This window comes from Ruditapes philippinarum, unplaced genomic scaffold (genome assembly GCF_026571515.1).
Source record: "Ruditapes philippinarum isolate M1 unplaced genomic scaffold, ASM2657151v2 ctg496_1_1_1_1, whole genome shotgun sequence".
Classification (NCBI taxonomy): Eukaryota; Metazoa; Mollusca; class Bivalvia; order Venerida; family Veneridae; genus Ruditapes; species Ruditapes philippinarum.
In genome coordinates this window covers 107,898-127,731 of record NW_026858812.1, presented here as the reverse complement: position 1 = coordinate 127,731, position 19,834 = coordinate 107,898, and the positions used below count along the sequence as shown (strand labels likewise).

The following is a 19,834-nucleotide window of genomic DNA, read 5'->3' as shown; positions in this document are numbered from 1 at the left end:
AAGAGCATACAGTATTATGGAGGTGAATGGACAAATTATGAAATTCTTATTCTATTGGCAAAATATATATATATCGATAAATTACAAATATATTTTTTAGATGTGGCATTCATTAATTGATCAAATTTATGTATAGATGGCCAACGCCGAAAATATTTGGTTCTCAATTCGCGATATTATATTTAGGACATACTAAAATAAAGTGGAATTCAGTCTCAACTTTTCTCATATTACATATTACATGATTTACAAAGCCGTTCTTCTCGTGCGATATTCTCGTAACGTCCGGTTTCTATAAGTAAACTGTGCGACGATGTTCTAAGTCTTGATAGTACAACCCTATACTTGTTCTCTTTAATACAATCTAAATAATGTTCTGTTTGAAAATAATGCTTAAATATACAGTAAGATTGAAGGCGTGGCGAATTATTTATGTCTGAGTACCAGCGTTGAAAATATGTATCTAATATGCGTTGTTTTATCAACTGGAACGGTATATTATTCACATCCGTTTGTTGATTCCAGACATAGCTTAATCCATGTACATCTAAAATACTTTTCACTTGAGCAGCCCAATTAAGACCACGATACTCACGACCGCTATCAGCGTCAGCTTTTAAAAACGTATAGGTCTGCTTTATTAATGAAGAGTCCGCGTGCCTTAATTTTTTAATCCAATATTTAATTATGTTTATTTTTCTGAATACGGCTAGTGGTACGCGCCCGAGTTCTCCATAAAGTGCGGAAAGGTTTGTTGAGCGTTTCACACACAATAAGCGACGTGAGAATTTAGTAAGTAACAGTTCTATGTCAGTCGCTTCATGTATTCCCCATATTTCAGAGCCGAAATTTAGAATAGAACCAACCAAACTATCAAATAAGCTTACTTCTTGTTTAATTGGTAACTCGATATTATTAAAGGTGGTGAACAGGCTATATAATGCACGAGACGCATGCTGTGCAATACATTTTTGACTGCGATACCAGTTTCCATTTTTAAATAATGTAATACCTAAATATTTAAATGACGTAACTACTTCTAAGGGTGTGTATCTTCAATATAAAGTTATGTTTTGAGAGTGACGTCCTCTTTCGAAATATTAATATTTTAGTTTTTGTAGGGTTGATTGTTTAGACCCCACTCCTACAATATACGTTACAAAATCATTTATCATAGACTGTAATGCTTCCGGGTATGTAGCATAAAGTATATATCATCAATATTTGTATTAGTATTGTGTGTGACGTCATTTACGATGTACATAAATAGCAGAGGGGGAGCTCGGGTCCGCTTGTTTCAATCCGATGTTAGATGTGAAGAAGTCTGATGATTCTGAATTGAACTTTACACAGGACTTAACAATAGTATACATTGCTTATACGGCCCGTACAAATTTACTTTTTCTGTTATAAGTTTTTGACATAAATTTGTTCTATTAATTCTATCAAAACACAACATATAATCAACAAAACAGCAATAAAGTTTTTTACCCAAGTCTAGAACTTTACTTAATACAGAATGTAGGACAAAAATACAATCAATGATTGACTTCCCCTTTTGAAATCCGAATTGATTTTTGTCAAGCGTATCGTATTTGTTCGACCATTGAGTTAATCTATTTAAAAGCAACTGAGAGTAAGTTTTTGCAAGTACATTAATAAGAAAAATGCCTTGATAATTCTTAGCATCATATATGTCCCCTTTTTTAAAGATAGAAGTAATTATTCCTAAACCCCAAGAATTAGGATATTCACCACTGTTAAATATTCTGTTATATATTTTCAACAAAAGAGGTGAAATTAAATCATAGCTCGACTTAAACAATTCACTTGGAAGATTGTCTAACCCCGGCATTTTATTATTGTTTTGACGGAAAACTGCGGATCTAAGTTCTTGTTCTGTAAAATAAATATCTAGGTAAGCGTCGGTCTGGTCGTTCTGCGGAATATAGTCGTCATTTTCACTACTCGGCGGTTCCTCACTAAAATGGATAAACAGACTATCGATATTAGGATTATCGGCCTTACGTGGTGCCTTTTTAAAAGATTTTCGAATCTTTTTCCAAAACTGTCTAGGTTGAGATTTAGCTAAATTGCTAACTTTCTGGCCCCTTCGAATTTTGTATATATTGTATATATACATGCTTTCTTCTTCACTTTATTACCGTTTGTCCCACTTTCTTATCCAATCAAATGCTCAAATTTATTTGAAATATTTTGCATACACTATACCGGGACTGGTGTATGTGAAAAATAAGTAGACATATTTTAATGGGTATTGACAAATATGACGTTATGGATATGGGCGGAGTTTAAAATTAGACAATATATGTGGCATGCGAATAAAGTAAACAAATAAGAAAGCGATTTCATACGGGTATTTATAAATCCAAGCTTTTACATGTATAAAAATTATTGAAACAGTACATTCCCTATACCGTCATGGTTATAATTCAAACATTAGAAAACAGTATAATAGACATGGAGTGAGAGAAATTTCAAAGTTCGAAACTAACACATAATTATCTTAAAATAATCATACAGAATATCCATGTTTCATAATTCCATGACAAACTTTTTTCCACATTTTGTTAAAAAAACTCCACTTTTTTAACAGTTGACTTCGACCCCTATACCCTCGTATAGTCATCTCGCGCATGCGTCGATCCATTATTCTGCAAAGTTCAGAAAAAAAGGATCTTCAGTTTTAACAAAGTTCACCTGCATGGATTTTTCATTTCGAAGATACCGTTTTAGCATTGCAGCAATGTTTAGTAAAGTTGTTGGAGGATAGAATTCTCCATTTTTCCTTTCAATTTCACAGATGAATTGTTGCGACCAAAAATCCATTGCTGCACATGAACGGAACTGCTCTATTTGAACGGGAATAGGATAACCAGGCTCTTGCTGAGTCTCCGGTTGTAGGTTGCGGTTTTCCAGACGTGCACTGCCCAGTTGTTGTTTTTCGTTGTATTATAGGGCACTGTATTTCTGTTTCTTCTTAATGTCATCAGAATGATGACAAAAGCTTTTCAAATCGGCCTGCAAAATGCAAATATCAAAGAAATCACTGAAATATGATTTTCAAAGTTTTTTTTTTAATAATTGCAACAGCATTTAAGGCAGTTTAACCATGTTATGTTTGAATAATTTACCGTCATCTATTTTGAGATTCGGTACTGGTTGGGCGTACAAAAGCTGCGCGCCTAGTCATGTTACAATTTGTATTTTCATTCAGATAATGATGAAGTTAGATATTGCGAGAATTCGAGAATATTTTTTTATAAAATATTTACCTGAGCTTATGCCTCTTGTTGCTTGTGTCTGCATATAAAACCTGCGTAGCAATATCAAGCAACCGTGACCACATGAAATGGTTCAAAAATATGATTCTTGCTATATATATTATGTCAAACACAACCTGATCGCAGAATTGTTACATGATGCAAATACATAAAAACGCAAAGCTTTGATTGACAGGTCAAAACACTCAGACCATGTGTTGGCCTGTCAATCTTTACTAGTTAGGGCTGGACTCGTATTACATTACAGCTGTACCGACACTTCGTACCTGACTTATTCCACGAAAGTGGGTCAAACGGTAAGCCAGTTATAGTTCATAATTTAAAGTCTCCCCTTTACTACAAATAACGTAACACAAACATATATTTCGCCTGGTAGCGCTGCACAATAGCTACGCGAGACCGTTTATTACACCAAAAACATACAATTGTATCAATATTTGTGACATTATATGTATACATATTATAATGCAGTGACATTTACAGTATGTTAAAAGATCTCTCAATAATAAACATCCGCGTCATCGGAAAACACGACGTCCAGGAAAACAAACAGAGAATGTTACTCTGATAAAACCTGTGTCCAATTTAACAAGTTCAGTGCCTTCCTCAGCGGCGTGTGTGGACTTCACACGAAATATTAAATAATATAACATGAATGGTCTAATAACCTTTCAACTAAAACATATCCTTATAACAACATTTCACCAAAGTTTACCTTTAATAACCACTATTTATTTATTTATTTTTAAATTTATGAACTTGAAATTTTAAAGCACGTGTTTATTAGCAGTGGTGCACGCTAGAAACTGATACCTGTAACTCTACCTATCCCAATGTTATCATACCATTCATTTCGATTGGTCAGTTTGTAACAAAACAATCAAACATTGGTCATGTGACTTATTCAATCGTAACGTGCAGACATAACTTTACCGCTATACTACGTAACGCGGTAAAGTAAAAGAAATATAGAACTATTTCTACGCTTGCAATAAATTCCATATTTTTTAAAATCTGAACTATAACTATTACTTATACTAAGTCCTTGCACGCGTGAACAATACCCTGTTTTCATTTATTTTATTACGAATAAAATTATTACGTGCGCGTTTAAACGTCATCAAAAACAACAAATACGGTTGATTAATTTCAAGACAGCTATAAATAGATGTTAAGACTGTGCAATATCAAGCCAGGATGTAATTCACATTTAACATACCGATAACAGATGGCATCGGAATGTCTTTATCGCCTATCGGACTGAGGGAGAGAATAAATTATCTCGAGGATTATTGATATGTAGAAGAATGACCAACATGCTTGCCGACAGTATTTTTAAAAATAAAGTTGGCAAGTGCCACTACATAATTATGAGGTATCATGAGTGATCATCCTAGAATATTGTAATCCAATTAGATCTGTATACAGCTTGACAAAGTTTGTGGATCTCATAAAGATAGTGTTAAGTTGTAAGAATCCAAAATTTGAACAAACAAGGATTAACAGTATGCTCACTTACCCAAACACTTGTAAATCAGCATTTACATAAACTACAATAGGTATTACAACTTTGTCAGCAGCTGGTGTTACTTCTATACTTGTTCTGAAAAAAATAAGAAAGTTTTTTATCAATCTCATGACTTTGTTTGTTTTACATGCTACATAACTATTACACACGTAGAGGATATTGAATGAGTGTAGATTTAATACTGAATTTATTGAACAAAAAAATCTGGAAATAAAGTGATCCCTCGGAAGCATAAATGAAAATCGCAGACTCGGTTTGATCGAGTCTGTACATGAGGGATAATGAATAAGTACAACAGCCCTCACGCCCCCTAGCACCGGCTTCAGCGGTAACTCACTTCTCAACACTTAATAGTGCTAGCATCAAGGACCCCGAAGGACAAGAAAAATATAACAACACTGAAGTTGAATTATCCATATTATGGCGAGCATAATATTGTTTTATTGAACTAGTCCAATAACTTTTGTAATAAATCTGCATGAATATAATATTCTATTTATAACATATTCAAAATAAGTACGGTTTACCATTAAAAAAAATATACTTTTTCATTGACATGCCTACAGTGTAACGCTACCATGAGCACACGTTTTACGCTATTTTTATATATAACGCAATTCAAGTCACATCAAAGTATTATTACATTAGTGAAACATCGTTTTTATTACACTCCTGCACCTAAGTTTATGAGATAATACCTTACATTACACAAGTGTTATGTATCAAAACTGTAATGTCATTTCTGCTTACACATTTCATGAAGAAACAACATTCAACAACCAAGCATAAAACGTCAAAACAATGTCATCAGTTTCAATATTCAAGTCAGGAAGTGATGTGATAAAAAGAAACGCACTTGAGTTGTCTTAAAAATAACTAATATTTAAAAAAAATCACTCAAGATCAGTCTAAATGATGCATACACTTGAGAAAATGGCCACAATGAAGTAATCAATTTTGCAAATGGATCTTTTAACTGCAAACAAATGATGGAAATCAATAAGGTTGAAATTACTGATGAATAAACCATATGTGTTATATACTCATTTACAGATTAATTTTTGAAAATTCTAACACTGTTTCTGAACAAATTTTTAAAACTAATTACCCGAGGCAAATTTACAGGATTGAATAAAAGCATAGAATGCTTACGTATCGACCCATGCGGTCAGCTGAATGGACCTTACAGTTGCTATAGCTTTCCTGTCAACTTGGAAAAGTAATGCGAACACAGTTACTGCCCCTGCTTTTAATGGATTCCCACTGTCCTTGCTTCCAATACTCTGACACTTGATTAAAGTGTCATTGTAAACATCACAGCCTATGTCTTTCTGTTAAATAGAAAATTCAATCATTTTTTCTCATAGGATTATGATACAATTTCTTTAAACTATAAAATTAATATTTGTCAGCTTTTATAAAAACGAAAACACTCTGAAATTGTCATAATTTGCATAATATGGTTTGATATGATGCATATCCTGTAACTTCCATTACTTAACCTGCACATATTTTGTAATTTAAAGGTACTCCACCGAGGTTCAAAAGTATAAAAACATAAATTTTAATTTCTTATGTAGACCAGCTAGGGCACTTTAAATAGAAAGACTTGCAAAAGATAATTTAGAATTATTTTAAAAAATAAAAGGGTATTTGTGTGCTGTGATCAATACAGTGCTGCAACGCTTTTTAATTTTGCGTTGTTTTTCACAATAAGAATAATTATCATGTAAAAAGAAAGTGAACAAATGATCTGAAATTTTGCACACAAGATGGTGAAAATCTGTTTCAAGTGCAACATTAATATCAAACAAGTATTTCTAGTGCAGTCATAAAGAGAGAAAAAAACTCAGTGGACTCCCTTTAATGTCTTGTTGTAGCAGCTGTGAGTAAAGTTGTATCATTTACTATGACTACTGTAGAATGATATCATGTTTAATAATCTTACGGGCTCGGACTGCTGCCAGGTAAGACTCTTTGGTTTAGACAGGTAAAACTCGGTCTGGTACGCAATCTCCCCAATGTTTTCTATATACACTTGTACCCGGACACTATCGGATCTCCAAATCTCCAAAACTAGGTTGCCATCTTCATCTCTAATGAATAATATAAATGGTTAGAAAAATTACAAACATTAAAAAACTAAACAGTTTTTATTAAATGTACACAAAATAATTTCACCATTTTTCCTTTATATCATTGACCTGGCAGGAAATGATTAATGATAAATATTATAGTTATTCAATCCCCTTGTGGCAGAGGGGTTGCCGCATCAGAATTGCAGCCACTGTTTATCTCTGCGTGATCGTAAAAGACGACTAAATGGGATAGAATAACTGGAGTCTAAGCATCTGTAAGCTCCATCAGGTGGGATGGTTCTGATCCCTGGCGTTGCTTTGAAGATTGTAACACCCAAGGTTAGCCAAAATCATCTTTTTGTTTCAACACCATATGACCTAAACTGTGTTGGTATACCGTTAAATCAAATAAACAAATTTAGTTTTTCAATAGCTCATTGATATCATGAGATTTTTCAACCTGTCAGTGATCTCAAACAAATTTTTACGTGCTGGATAAACCAGTTTATTGTTTACAAATTCATTATCTGAACACATATATCCAGCAGATATAATTTTATATCTTTATAAGCAATCACCATGAATATGAACTCTTCTGACAATAAGTAAAATACTTACTTCCTCAGTTTTGGTGACACTTTCATTTGTAAATTACTGTTGCAAATTTGGTCAACACCACAATTTTTTAGAAACTCCACCTATTATTAATAGAAAATAACCATCCATGCATAATTATATAAAGAGATATTTTCCGATCAAAAGGTTTCCGGCTATTTCATATCATATGTTATTGCATAATGAACATTGGCAGGTAGGTTTTGTGCTTACATTTTACATTAATCATTACAAACATAATACTAGTACTTCTTACCTTGGTCATAACCGTTTGATTTTCGACAGAATTTATTCCTGCATCAAGTATTGGAAATTCATTGATATCTGGGAGAACATCTGCAGATGATGCCACTGGGGGATCTTTCTCTGGTAGTGCAAAGTTTATGCCAAATTCGATGGCCGACAAAACATCAATTATTGGAGTCTAGATTTAACAAATCATGATAAAAAAGATTCCAATTTGTCTTAACATTCAATAATAACATTAAATAAAATCAGATGTTAAAAGATACTGTTTATTATGTTTATCCTTTACCGATTGAATATTTAAAATAGACGTGCGAAATTTCAACTTTTTAGGGGGGATATCAGTCATCATTTTGTAGGTATCAAGATAAAATTTAAGAAAGTAAACAGTATAGGGCCTGGTGTCAGACTGCATGGATGCACACGCTGTGCTGGCTCAATATTGCTGGCAAAGGCTAATCACTTTTGGCTCCAGAAAAGTAAGGGGTAATCACCACAAGAGATACAGTAACTAATTTGTCACCTTATTGGAGTAATGGGTAAACTCCCATAAAACTTAATAGAAATTATCTCACTACTACACTAAGGTGACAATTTCGAAGTTTCTATCTTTATATATATCATAATTTCGAGTGAACAACTAAATATAATGCCTTGTAAGTATTCAAAAAAGGTTCAAAATTGTCATTTATCATCAAATTGGTACCAGAACAGACCCATCTTTTAACTCCTATTCTTCACTAAGATCCGATGGAAGTGCTCTACAAAAACTTTGAAAGGTAAAACATAAACTTTCATGATGGATCCTTATACACTCCTGAGTTTTTTGTTTGTTCAATTGGGTTTTACATCATACCAACACAGGTCATTTGGCAACATTCCAGCTTTACTGGTGGAGGCAGATCTCATGTTCCCTTCCATGCATTATTTAAATTAAAACGGGCACGTAAAACGGAGTAAAACCAGCAACATTAACTAAGTTAGCTTGATAGTTTCACCACATAAAATAAACCAAAGACCATGTCGGAATTCGAGACACTTCGTTAAATAGATTCGATAAATCAATGAATACAAACCTTGAGATAAGCTGTATGAGAAATACAAGCAAACATAGCGTCAGGATCGTCTGCTGACAGGCCCGTAATTCTTTGTGGCAAGAGCATAAACGTGTCTTTTACTTCCTGCGTCTTATTGCCGTCTTTCATAAACTCGACTCGTGGACTGAGTTTGCCTGGTTCAGCTATGATGGTGTATAAAATATCATCCGAAGCTTCGAATCTGAAACATATGTGAAGGAAGTCATTTTACTAATATTCTTTGCTGGTCATACAGCAATTTTAGTTACACTTTTCAGTAGAAGACATAAACCCCTTGATGCATATTCATCTGAGCCTGATTTTAAACATGAGCTGTCACCAAGAAAGCAAGATAGATTTACTCTGATTATGTTTTAATTTGTTTTAAGTATTTGCTCTGCTTTGAATTTCAAAGTTGAACCATAGACCTAATGAAGCAAAAGCGATAAGCCTTTGCAATCCGTAGAGAGCCTGGTCAGCTTGTATGTCCGTAAAGGCCGAAAAGACTCAAGACTGATTTTCATCTTGAATTAGCCAGTATTGAAAATAGACATTCCAAAAAGGGACCACTTGACAAGCCCACAATCAAGCAGGTTAATAACAGGTGACGAATGTTAACAGCTTCAGTTCCAGCAGGTAAATGGTTAACTGCTTCAGTTCCAGCAGGTCAATGGTTAACAGCTTCAGTTCCAGCAGGTCAATGGTTAACTGCTTCAGTTCCAGCAGGTCAATGGTTAACTGCTTCAGTTCCAGCAGGTCAAAGGTTAACTGCTTCAGTTCCAGCAGGTCAAAGGTTAACAGCTTCAGTTCCAGCAGGTCAATGGTTAACTGCTTCAGTTCCAGCAGGTCAACGGTTAACAGCTTCAGTTCCAGCAGGTCAAAGGTTAACAGCTTCAGTTCCAGCAGGTTAAAGGTTAACAGCTTCAGTTCCAGCAGGTCAAAGGTTAACAGCTTCAGATCCAGCAGGTCAATGGTTAACAGTTCCAGTTCCAGCAGTTCAATGGTTAACAGCTTCAGTTCCAGAAGGTAAAATGTAAACAGCTTGACTGTAAGTAGGTAAATGGTTAATAACCTTGAGTTTTATAAGGTTAAATGTTTACAGCTTCTTCACATTAAAGATTTATTGTACATAGAAGGAATAAACCTAAAGAGATGACAGGTAATTTGTTGTCAGTATAAGATCTTAAACCACATTGCAAAGAAGGTTCTTCATTTAAATATGAATTACTGCAGAGTTTCTGAAGGTTCAAGTCGGTATTATTTCCCCCATGAAACTGTTTCTTAAATATGTTGCGAAAAATAGGAACACCTGCTTCTTTTTAAGCACAAAATGATTTGACAACTTTGGTAATATTATTATTGTTAGCTGGGGATAGTCTTTTTGTTATTTAAATTTGTCAAAATAAAGCAGGCCTGTGCAGTCAATATGACGTATAAATTATTATTTGAACAGGCAACAAATATTTTATCAGCTTATTTTGATCCATGTTTGTTTGTTTTTTTCTCTGATGTTTACATATTTTTTATCATATTTCAATGGTCATTTCGACTCAATGACTTTCCAAGATATCCAGCCAATACTGACCATTTTTTTCCAAAAGTGACTGACATATTATCTCACATGATTTCTGAATCGCGGCTGAGAGACAAAAAACAATAAGACTCTGTGTTTTGGATCAATAGATGTTATCCGGAACTCTGCAAATGTGGTTTTTTATGCTAATTCCCCGGTACAAACAAATGTTTACCATTATGATAAGTTCCATGATTGGCTTCCGGTAACAATAGACTAGTCTACATATTGCTTTTATTTTCGAAGCTGTAATTGTAAAAGTTTGTTTGTACCTCCGGTTTAGCTGGAGAAAACTCTAAATAGTCTGTGTTCTTGAGTAAGTCTAATGTCAAAGAGAAACTTTGCCATGCCTGAGGATCAAATTAGTGACCCATGAAGTACATTGTACATATCTTATGTTCTCTCTATCAATTCAAGAAGACAGACTAAAATATAATCCAAAAATGTTTTACTTCTCCACAGGTTCAGCCGTATAACGGAGACACAGTTTCACCTCTACGCAATACACCATTTTGCCGTCATGTTCACATGTTTTCTGCTCATCGGTGCTCATGTTAAGCTTGTTTGGGCTCACATTAACTTTCGAGTGGAGAATGATTATAGGTCTTGTTCTCAATAAAGCCACCTGTACCGAAGTAAAAACATACGATTTATTAGCTCAATTGATGACTAAGCCCTCTCTTTATCATTGCAGACACTAGCTAGCACCCAATCAGAACTTTGCAAAACCTAGCTATTTATCAGCTTCCTCACTTGAAAGATTCCAAATATCCCATGTGGAACTTGATCTTAAAACAGAATAACCTTTATAACTACACCTTAGTAATCAAAGGGAAGTAACAATTACCGTGTCTCAAAAAGGGAGGTAATAGTCTCTGTAAACTTTTGACTAACCTTATTTTGTATGTAGCTGCCTACAAGGAGATCAGGGTAGTCATTATTGTCAAGATCCATGCCTCCAGACAGAGAATAACCAAATGTATTCCATCCTGTAGTGTCTGACAAATCACCAGCATAGATTCTCTGAAATATATAGCAAGGGGCCGGATGTGAAGTGATTGCACACTTAATTCAAGCGAGAAAATTGGTTGCAAACTTGACAAAATGGCTACGGAATCGTCACGAATATTATCAACACCCGCGCGTATTTTCTTCAGGTAAGTGGATTTGTATGCTATTTTAGATTTTCTAATATGATTATCCCTTAGGACAATGATAATGGCAAACTCAGTTTAAGGTCTCAGCTTATAAACTTCATTTTACGAAGTTATTGAAGATATAAACTGGTTATGTACATATTTTGAGATTTGACAAGTGACAGTCCATGGTGATTTATATATGCTCATTTATTCGCATCTGTAAGTGTTAAAGTTCACCTCACCAGACAAAATATGTATTTTTCATACTGAGTAAGTGTTTGAATTTGCATGTTCCAAATAAATTTTCAATACACGAAAATATCTTGTTCAAGCGCATTTTAGTTGCAAACTTGTAGTTCACGCATTTATGGTTGCAACCTTATTTGTTTCAGTCAAATATTTAACTGCGAAAGGATTCAGCGAAAATCATATTGATTAGTCACAGATATTCCTTGAAAAATTTATAAATGCAATTGTGTTTTTTCACTAGCTTTTAAAGTGTTTTAAGTGGCGTTGACATTTACGGGTGTGCATCCACTTCACGTCCTGTCCCTTGTGTAGAGAGAAAATAAATATCAATAAACCCAAATTGGTTTTAAAAAACAAAAGACACAATCACTTTTTGGAAATTTTCAAACTTTTAATTACAGAGGAAATAATAAGTACCGTGTCCCGCATCATTTAATGCTCAGACAGTGCATCTGGGTAAAACAAAATAACATTTATCATCTATAATATGGCTTTAATTACATTTAATACATAGAGGATATTCAAGTTTTTTAAAAAGATACAGGAATTATTTTCGAGTGGTAAGAAAATAAATATTTCATAAGAGCCACAAGTGAAATATGATAATTTTAATATCAAAAGGTGAATATAAATCCTGTGTTAATAGAAAGTTTTCTGTTTCAAAATATTATATCCAATTTTCTCCTTTTTGACATTTCAATTTGAAATTTAACATTTTATGTATTGTCTAAATGTATAAAAAATGGTAGTCTTGGAAGACACTAATGACAATACGAAAATATACTTCACTCCAATGAAAAAAGAAAAATATGAGCAATGAAACATGCATTTTATTCCATCAATATTTCATTTGTATATTAAAAAAAGCAATGTCTTTTACAAAACTCAAGTATATGTTACACTTTTATTGATATCTTAAAAGCCAAATTAAGGCCAAAAGCAATTGTCACTTTTAAATTGTACCTGAGAATAAGCTTCCTTGACCCCATCAGCAGATCCATGGAATATATATACAGCACCTTGCCCTTCATATGGAGCACCCACAGCAAAATCTAATTAAAAGATAGACAAAAATGTTCAATAAAAATCTATTTTCTTAAATTCTTAACGTTTTACTACTGTAAACATACATTATAATCTTATAAACTCAAATTTTCAGTATCAAGGCAGTTATGTATTTTTACAAATTTACAATAAAATATTGAATGTTCGATAAGCCGCAAGAGCCAGGCTTTCAAGAAGTTTACCAGTTCTAGTTGCCTTCACTTTTTCAAGGAACTGAAACATCTTTACATGCAAGAGCAGAGATAAAGTGCGAATGACGGTAGAAAAGATTCAATGATCAATCAAAACAAAAGCGGCATGCACGTTCCGGGAATTGAACTCAAGTCGCCAGATTTACAGTCAAACCCTCAACCCTTTGAGTTAAATAGACGGCTTCAATGTGGTGCAAGTCTCCGTGGTACCTCAAGATATTAAGCATGTGCTTCAGGCAAGTGTGTAGGAAAATAGAGTATGACTAAAGACATTTTAGAAGTCAACCAAATGTCTGGAGCAGTAATGTTTACCTCAAGAGATTTGGTTAAACCAATTATTACTCAAGAGACCTTAATCACTACAGTGTGTGTAAATTTCTTAAAAAACTTTCTGATACTGTTAATCCTGAGTATTTCTTGTTATGGCTCTGTGCAATATGACTTAAGTTCAGATCTACTTATTTCGTCTGTGTAGATCTGATGACCACCGTATATGCATCACCTTCTTGATAATTCGGATTTCCCGAGAAACCTATTTTTAGTCATGCAATCAAGCCGGGTTTTTTTCAGTCAGGTTTTAGAAGAAGTATCAAAATACTAAGTTAAACAAATTGTTGAATTTTCTTTAGAAAAATGATATTTGAAGTCATTTTTAATAAATTATCTTGAAATAATAAAGGCAATTTTAAAGGGTCAGATTGTTTTGCCAGAAAATCTGTTGGCTATATGGACAAAGCCATGTATGTTTACGAAATCGTGAAAATTTACTACAAAGTATTGGTTTTCAACGGGTTAAAATAACACACTGCATCACTTTCAAAATAATGAAAGCTCGCCAATGATTGGTTGTTTGAAAGACCATGAGATGACTTCCTATGGCTGGATGTCAGATCCTAATGCCTAACCTTATTTAGGAGCTAATTTTAATCAGATTGGACTCAGTGTTACTTGTTACTGGTATTTAAACCAGTCAAAAGTTTACATCAAGATTTATTTGAATATACACACATGGTCTGATATAAAATGTTTACCTCCAAAATTGTCTCTATTTAGATCACCAGCAGTTGCTAAACTGAATCCAAATCTAGCATGTAAACACAGCAAGGAATCACACTCTTCCTGACTCATACTGCGCCCTTTAATAACCTGCTTCTTAGTTAAACTGGTAATCTGAAATCAGTCAATATGTCATATTGTAAGGGTACTAAACTACATTCAAATCTGATACATTTTCCAATGAAAAATATGCGGCCTGACCTGGAATAAACTGATAACCGGGAAATGGTGAATGTGTCACATTGTAAGGGTATTTTGTAATTTTGAAACACGGTAAGTTTTTTTGATGACAAATTTGCAGCCTGAACTTCTTAGCAATCTGGAAATAGTCAATATCTCACATTAAAAGGGTATTACACCTTTCTGGTAAAAAAATATCATGGTGTTTAACTGAAGAATTTGATATGTCCGCATAATTTTTTCTATTAGAATGTATCAGTTTGGGAAATTATGGATAAACTCATTTTTGAGGATATAGGTGTAGGTGTGCTATCCGATAGTCATTAAGTCAGTCAGTTTGAAATATTCCCTTCAAAATGATGAATGGTATAGTCCTAAAGGAAAGATGGACAACTCCATTTTAGATATTTAGTCATTAAGTTAGTCAGTTTGAAATAATGATGAATGGTCTAGTCCCGATGTAAAGATGGACAAGTCCATTTGAGATTTGTACAGTGGTAAGGGTTAAAATGCAAGAAAAACTGACAATTATGAAGCAACTCCCTACATGATCAAGGTGAGAATTAACATTTTTTCCACTTGCATATTTTATCTTGAAACTTGAAACTTTTTATTTAATTAAACGCCTGTTTCTATTTAACAATATTCAACTGCGTTGTACAGTACATATAAACAACAAGAATAAAACTGTGAATGCATAAGAATATGTGGATCAACATCAAATGAAATAAAAGCTTTTACATACAATTCCAATTAACATATTTCTAAAAAAATTGCAGAGACCATACAATGATAAAACTGATTGATATACATGTAGCATGAGATAAGATTATTTACATACATGTAACTTGATTACAAATAGATTAAAAAGGATAAAACATTCATTAACATTGCACATTTATCAAAATGTCAGTCATCAGTTATACGTTACTCATGTTTTTCTCATTTAAGATTTTAAAATAGTGATTCAAACTTTCTGAAAAAATGTGTTTTAAGATTTCTCTTAAATACATCAATATTCTTAGATTGTTTCAACTCTAATGGCAGCGGATTTCGCAATTTTGGACCAATAGTTCCAAAACTTCTGTCACTAAATGTTTTTCTTTTATTGAATGGAATAACGTAGCAGTTCTCAGAGGTTTTAGCTGAACGTAGTCGGGTATCGGTACTTGTTTGGTTAGGAGTTCAGAAAGGTATTTTGGAGCATGACCGATTGAACCATTGTATAAAAAAGTCAAAATTTTATATTCGATTCTAGATTTGATGGGCAGCCAGTGAAGGTCGAACAATGCTTGTCTTGAACTGTCAAATTTCTTTCGTTGCAGAACTACCTTAGCGCACATGTTTTGAATACGTTGCATTTTTTTCAATTCAAAATCGGATACACCATAAAGAATGACATTGCAATAATCCAAGTGTGACATTACGAGTGCTATAACTAGTATTTCAGCTGCTTCTTTGGTGAGGTATTTTCGAATACGTTTTATTCTAAGATAGTTTAACATTGCAGTACGGCACTTTCCATTGACATGTTCCTTGAAATTTAGTGTTTGGTCTAGAAATGCGCCTAAATATCTAATGGACTCCTCGGAGTTGATCTTATCTCCGTTAATGCAAATAGATTTTAGGTGACACTTTTCGAGCTGTTGAGAACTTCCAAATGTTATGAATTCTGTTTTCGATGAGTTCATCTTGAGTTTATTAGCATTCATCCAGTTGTTGATATCAATTGCACCATTTTCTAATTCAGCGATTGCAGAAATTTCACTATTTTCTTCAGTCGGTTTATAACGTTTGGTTGCAGTATGGTCAACAGCGAATCCATACACCTATAATCCAGATGGAATCACGTCAAACAAGGTTCCCGCATACGTTAGGTAGAGCCAAGGCCCTAAACAACTACCCTGGGGGACACTGCACTATAGTTGCCGTGGAGCTGAGACCGCCGAGTTGACACACACGCGACAGCCCCTCGGACGAAGGTATGAATCAAGCCAGCTGAGCACTGAACCGCTCACGCCGTACTGCTTCTGTCGCACGTCGACGAGTATATCATGATCCACAGTGTCGAACGCGGCACTGAGATCAATCGCGATTAGCGCTGTAACTTCTTGTTTTTCCATGGCTGCCAACAGATCATTAACTAATCGCAGTAGAGCAGATTCACAGGATTGGTATTTTCTGTAGGTGGATTGGTTTGTAGGTAGTAAGTCATACTGATCAGCATGTTTATTTAGTATTTTCAGAGCTTCTTTTTCAATCAGTTTTGATAAAAACGACAGATTACTCACAGGTCTATAAGTTGAGAATACAAGTTCAAGTCCAATTTTCTTCAAAAGTGGTCTCACGATAGCCTCTTTCCATTTATTTGGAAATATTCCTTGCTGTAGTGATAAGTTTACTAGTTTTGTTATAATTGAGAGTAGTTCTCCAAGGAATAGTTTAAATATTGCTGTTGGTAATATGTCTAATTCACAAGATTTTGTCTGTAGTTCATTTATCAGCTCTTTAACATTATCATTTGAAAATTCATCAAAGGCAAAAAGAGATGGAACGTTTCTAGTATTTGGCTCCAATTTATCAAATGGTTTCAGGTCATCACGTATTTTCTCTATTTTATTCAAGAAAAATGAGGCAAAGTGTTCGGAGAGCTCACTATCACTGTACCCAGGTGGCATTGGGTTTTCTGATTTAGTTCCTGTTAACTCAGACACTAACTGGTACAGCTTCTTGGAATCACCCTTTGTATTAGTTACTTTTTCACTTATTACTTTTGTTTTCTCTTTTTCGAGTTCACCATTGTACTGGTTCCGAGCTTTTTTGAATGATTCATATTGTTGTGGTTGACGATATTTTCTCCATATTTTTTCATCTTTCCGAGTCGATGTTTTAAGGGTGAGAATTTCGGGAGTGAACCATGGTTTAGGAGCTCTAATTTCTTTTGTTATCTCTTTTTCATGTGCATGAGTGTCCAGAACGTTCTTTATTTTATTTTCAAACTCATTCACGTATAGATTAATATCACTCTGATCTATTGTAATTTCACTGAATTCTTTTCTAACAGATGACTCGTCCATATTTTTAAAGTTTCTAAATTTGACTGACTTACTGATTATGTTTTCTTTTTGAACATTTGTAACACATTTTATTGCTCGATGATCAGACACATAATCACCAGGTTCACATGCCACAATTTCAACCCCATTGACTGCTTCCGTGATAACAACGTCAAGAGTATTGCCAAAAACTTGTATGCCAAAGTTAACATGCTGCACCAAACCCATAGCGAATAATGAGTCTTTAAATTCTAATATCGAGTTTAAGAAATTTGTCCTGGCAAAAACGAAACGTAACTTGCATTTTTTTTCGAAATAGTATTAACCAATGTGCTAAATGATGCTTATGCCTGTATCTTTATTTATTGAGCAATTGTTATTTCGCATGAATTGCTGTCGGAGATGACATTCTTGCTAAAATTTAATTTCTTTTTACAAAGTTATATCAATTTATGTTCACTAACTATCTGCTACACTAGCAAACAAAAGTTTGAGCGTGTAAAAAAATACTGGCATTTTTCTACTTTTGATTCGCATTTTGTTATCTTGTTAGTGCTAAATTCTAGCCCTGACATGATGAAATAAACGCCAAAGAATGGCTGCAAAAATGCAAAATATGTTACTTACCATGTCTCCATTTCCTATGTAAACATACACGGCTCCGCCCATTCTGTCCTTTTCTTTCTCGTAGTAAAATGGACATCCTACTACCAAATCATCATATCTGTTCAATATTGATATAATATTCTTCAATAATAATAATATTTATACATATCAAATACATATCAGATGTTGAGTATTTTGGATACTGATTAAAATATGGCCGTGAAATACGCGGGGTAATGGGCTAGCGGTGTGGCGGGCTGGCAGTGTGAACTGGGCGGGCTAGCAGTCTAGCGGGCTAACAGTGTGAACTGCGCGGGCTAGCAGTCAAGCGGGCTAACAGTGTGAACTGCGCGGGCTAACAGTCAAGCTGTCTAGCAGTGTTAACTTGGCGGGCTGGCGGGCCAGCGGGCTAAACTCTTAAACTTAACTGATTCAACATGAAAACGTTATGATACATATCCTAGCAGTATGAAGTGGGCAGGCTAACAGTGTAGCGGGCTAGCAGTGTGAACTGGGCGGGCTGGAGAGCCAGCGGGCTAAACAAAAACATAACTACAATTGAACATGAAAACGTTATGATACATTACCTGGCAGTGTGAAGAGGGCGGGCTGATAGTGTAGCGGGCTAGCAGTGTGAACTGGGCGGGCTGGCGGGACAGCGGGATAAACTTTGATACTTAATTGAATCAACATTAAAACCTCGTGATAGATTTCCTAGCAGTGTGAAGTGGTGGGCGGGCTTAAAATCATGGCCCTTGGACTGAGAGTCCAGTATATTAGCCAGTTAAGCACAGGTTGGCTCGAGTACAAAGGTTTTACTTTTAATCATTTTGTAAATCCATCACTGTGCCTGTTTCTTTGCCATGATGAATAAAACGCCGCCTTCAGTTAATGAATCATGAACCCGCCAGCCCTCCCAGTTCTGACTTCTAAGAAATGTGTCATAAGGTTTTCATGTTCATAAAATTAAGTATTAAAGTTTATCCCGCTGGCCCGGCAGCCTGCCAAGGTCACACTTCTATCTTGCTACACTGTTAGCCCGCCCAATTCACACTGCTAGGAAATGTATCATAGCGTTTTCATGTTGATTGAATTAAGTATTTAAGTTTAACCCGCTGGCCCGCCAGCACGCTCTGTTCACACTGCTAGCCCGCTACACTGTCTGTCCGCTTGTTTCACACTGCTAAGAAATGTATCATGAGGTTTTAATGTGGATTCAATTAATTATTAAAGTTTATCCCTCTGGACCGCTATCCCGTCAACTTCACACTGTTATCCCGCTAGACTGCTATCCCGCTCAGTTCACACTGATAGCCCGCTAGACTGCTAGCCCGCTAGACTGCTAGCCCGCCCAGTTCACACTGCCATCCCGCCACACCGCTAGCCCGTTACTCTGCGTACTTCACGGCCATGATTTAAATGACATTTTATTTATCTGAATCAAGTGTAAAATTCATATCCGTAGTAGGGAATTTCATAAGCCCCTCCAAATGATATGTTAATGAAGAATTAAACAGCCAGAATTTCTTATGTAAACCTTACAAATGAAATATCAAAATGAGATGAAAGTAAGATAATTTAAAGTAATTGATAAAATCTTAAAAAATAAACTTACACCTAAGTGTCATTACAAATGAAAATTTGATAGCCATCAGGTCATGTTTTGTATGGGAAGAAATTAGGCCTAAATCAATGTGATTAATACCCCGGCAAGACTACTTCACAAATGACAAAGTTACTTATAACAAAATACCTTGTGCGACCGGGGACTGCCCAGGGGCAAGAGCTGTTGCTACACTTGGGCTGTGGCAGCGCTTTCTGCGCCACACAACTTCTCAACTAATAACAGCAACACTGTACGGGGACCTAGA

The 19,834-nt window shown here is 34.8% G+C and overlaps 1 protein-coding gene across 1 annotated transcript in view; it reads right to left on the bottom strand.

Annotated features, from left to right (window-relative positions):
• LOC132754345 (integrin alpha-6-like) overlaps positions 1 to 19,834 on the bottom strand; it is a 77,618-nt gene that overhangs the window by 17,926 nt on the left and 39,858 nt on the right. The window contains exons 8-18 of the mRNA XM_060744963.1: positions 17,985 to 18,081; positions 14,097 to 14,235; positions 12,773 to 12,861; positions 11,316 to 11,444; positions 10,874 to 11,046; positions 8,849 to 9,050; positions 7,783 to 7,950; positions 7,530 to 7,609; positions 6,782 to 6,929; positions 5,986 to 6,164; positions 4,825 to 4,908 (exon numbers count right to left, since the gene is read on the bottom strand). Of these exons, the coding sequence (XP_060600946.1) occupies positions 4,825 to 4,908; positions 5,986 to 6,164; positions 6,782 to 6,929; positions 7,530 to 7,609; positions 7,783 to 7,950; positions 8,849 to 9,050; positions 10,874 to 11,046; positions 11,316 to 11,444; positions 12,773 to 12,861; positions 14,097 to 14,235; positions 17,985 to 18,081 (1,488 nt within the window). The remainder of the gene's footprint in view (positions 1 to 4,824; positions 4,909 to 5,985; positions 6,165 to 6,781; positions 6,930 to 7,529; positions 7,610 to 7,782; positions 7,951 to 8,848; positions 9,051 to 10,873; positions 11,047 to 11,315; positions 11,445 to 12,772; positions 12,862 to 14,096; positions 14,236 to 17,984; positions 18,082 to 19,834) is intronic.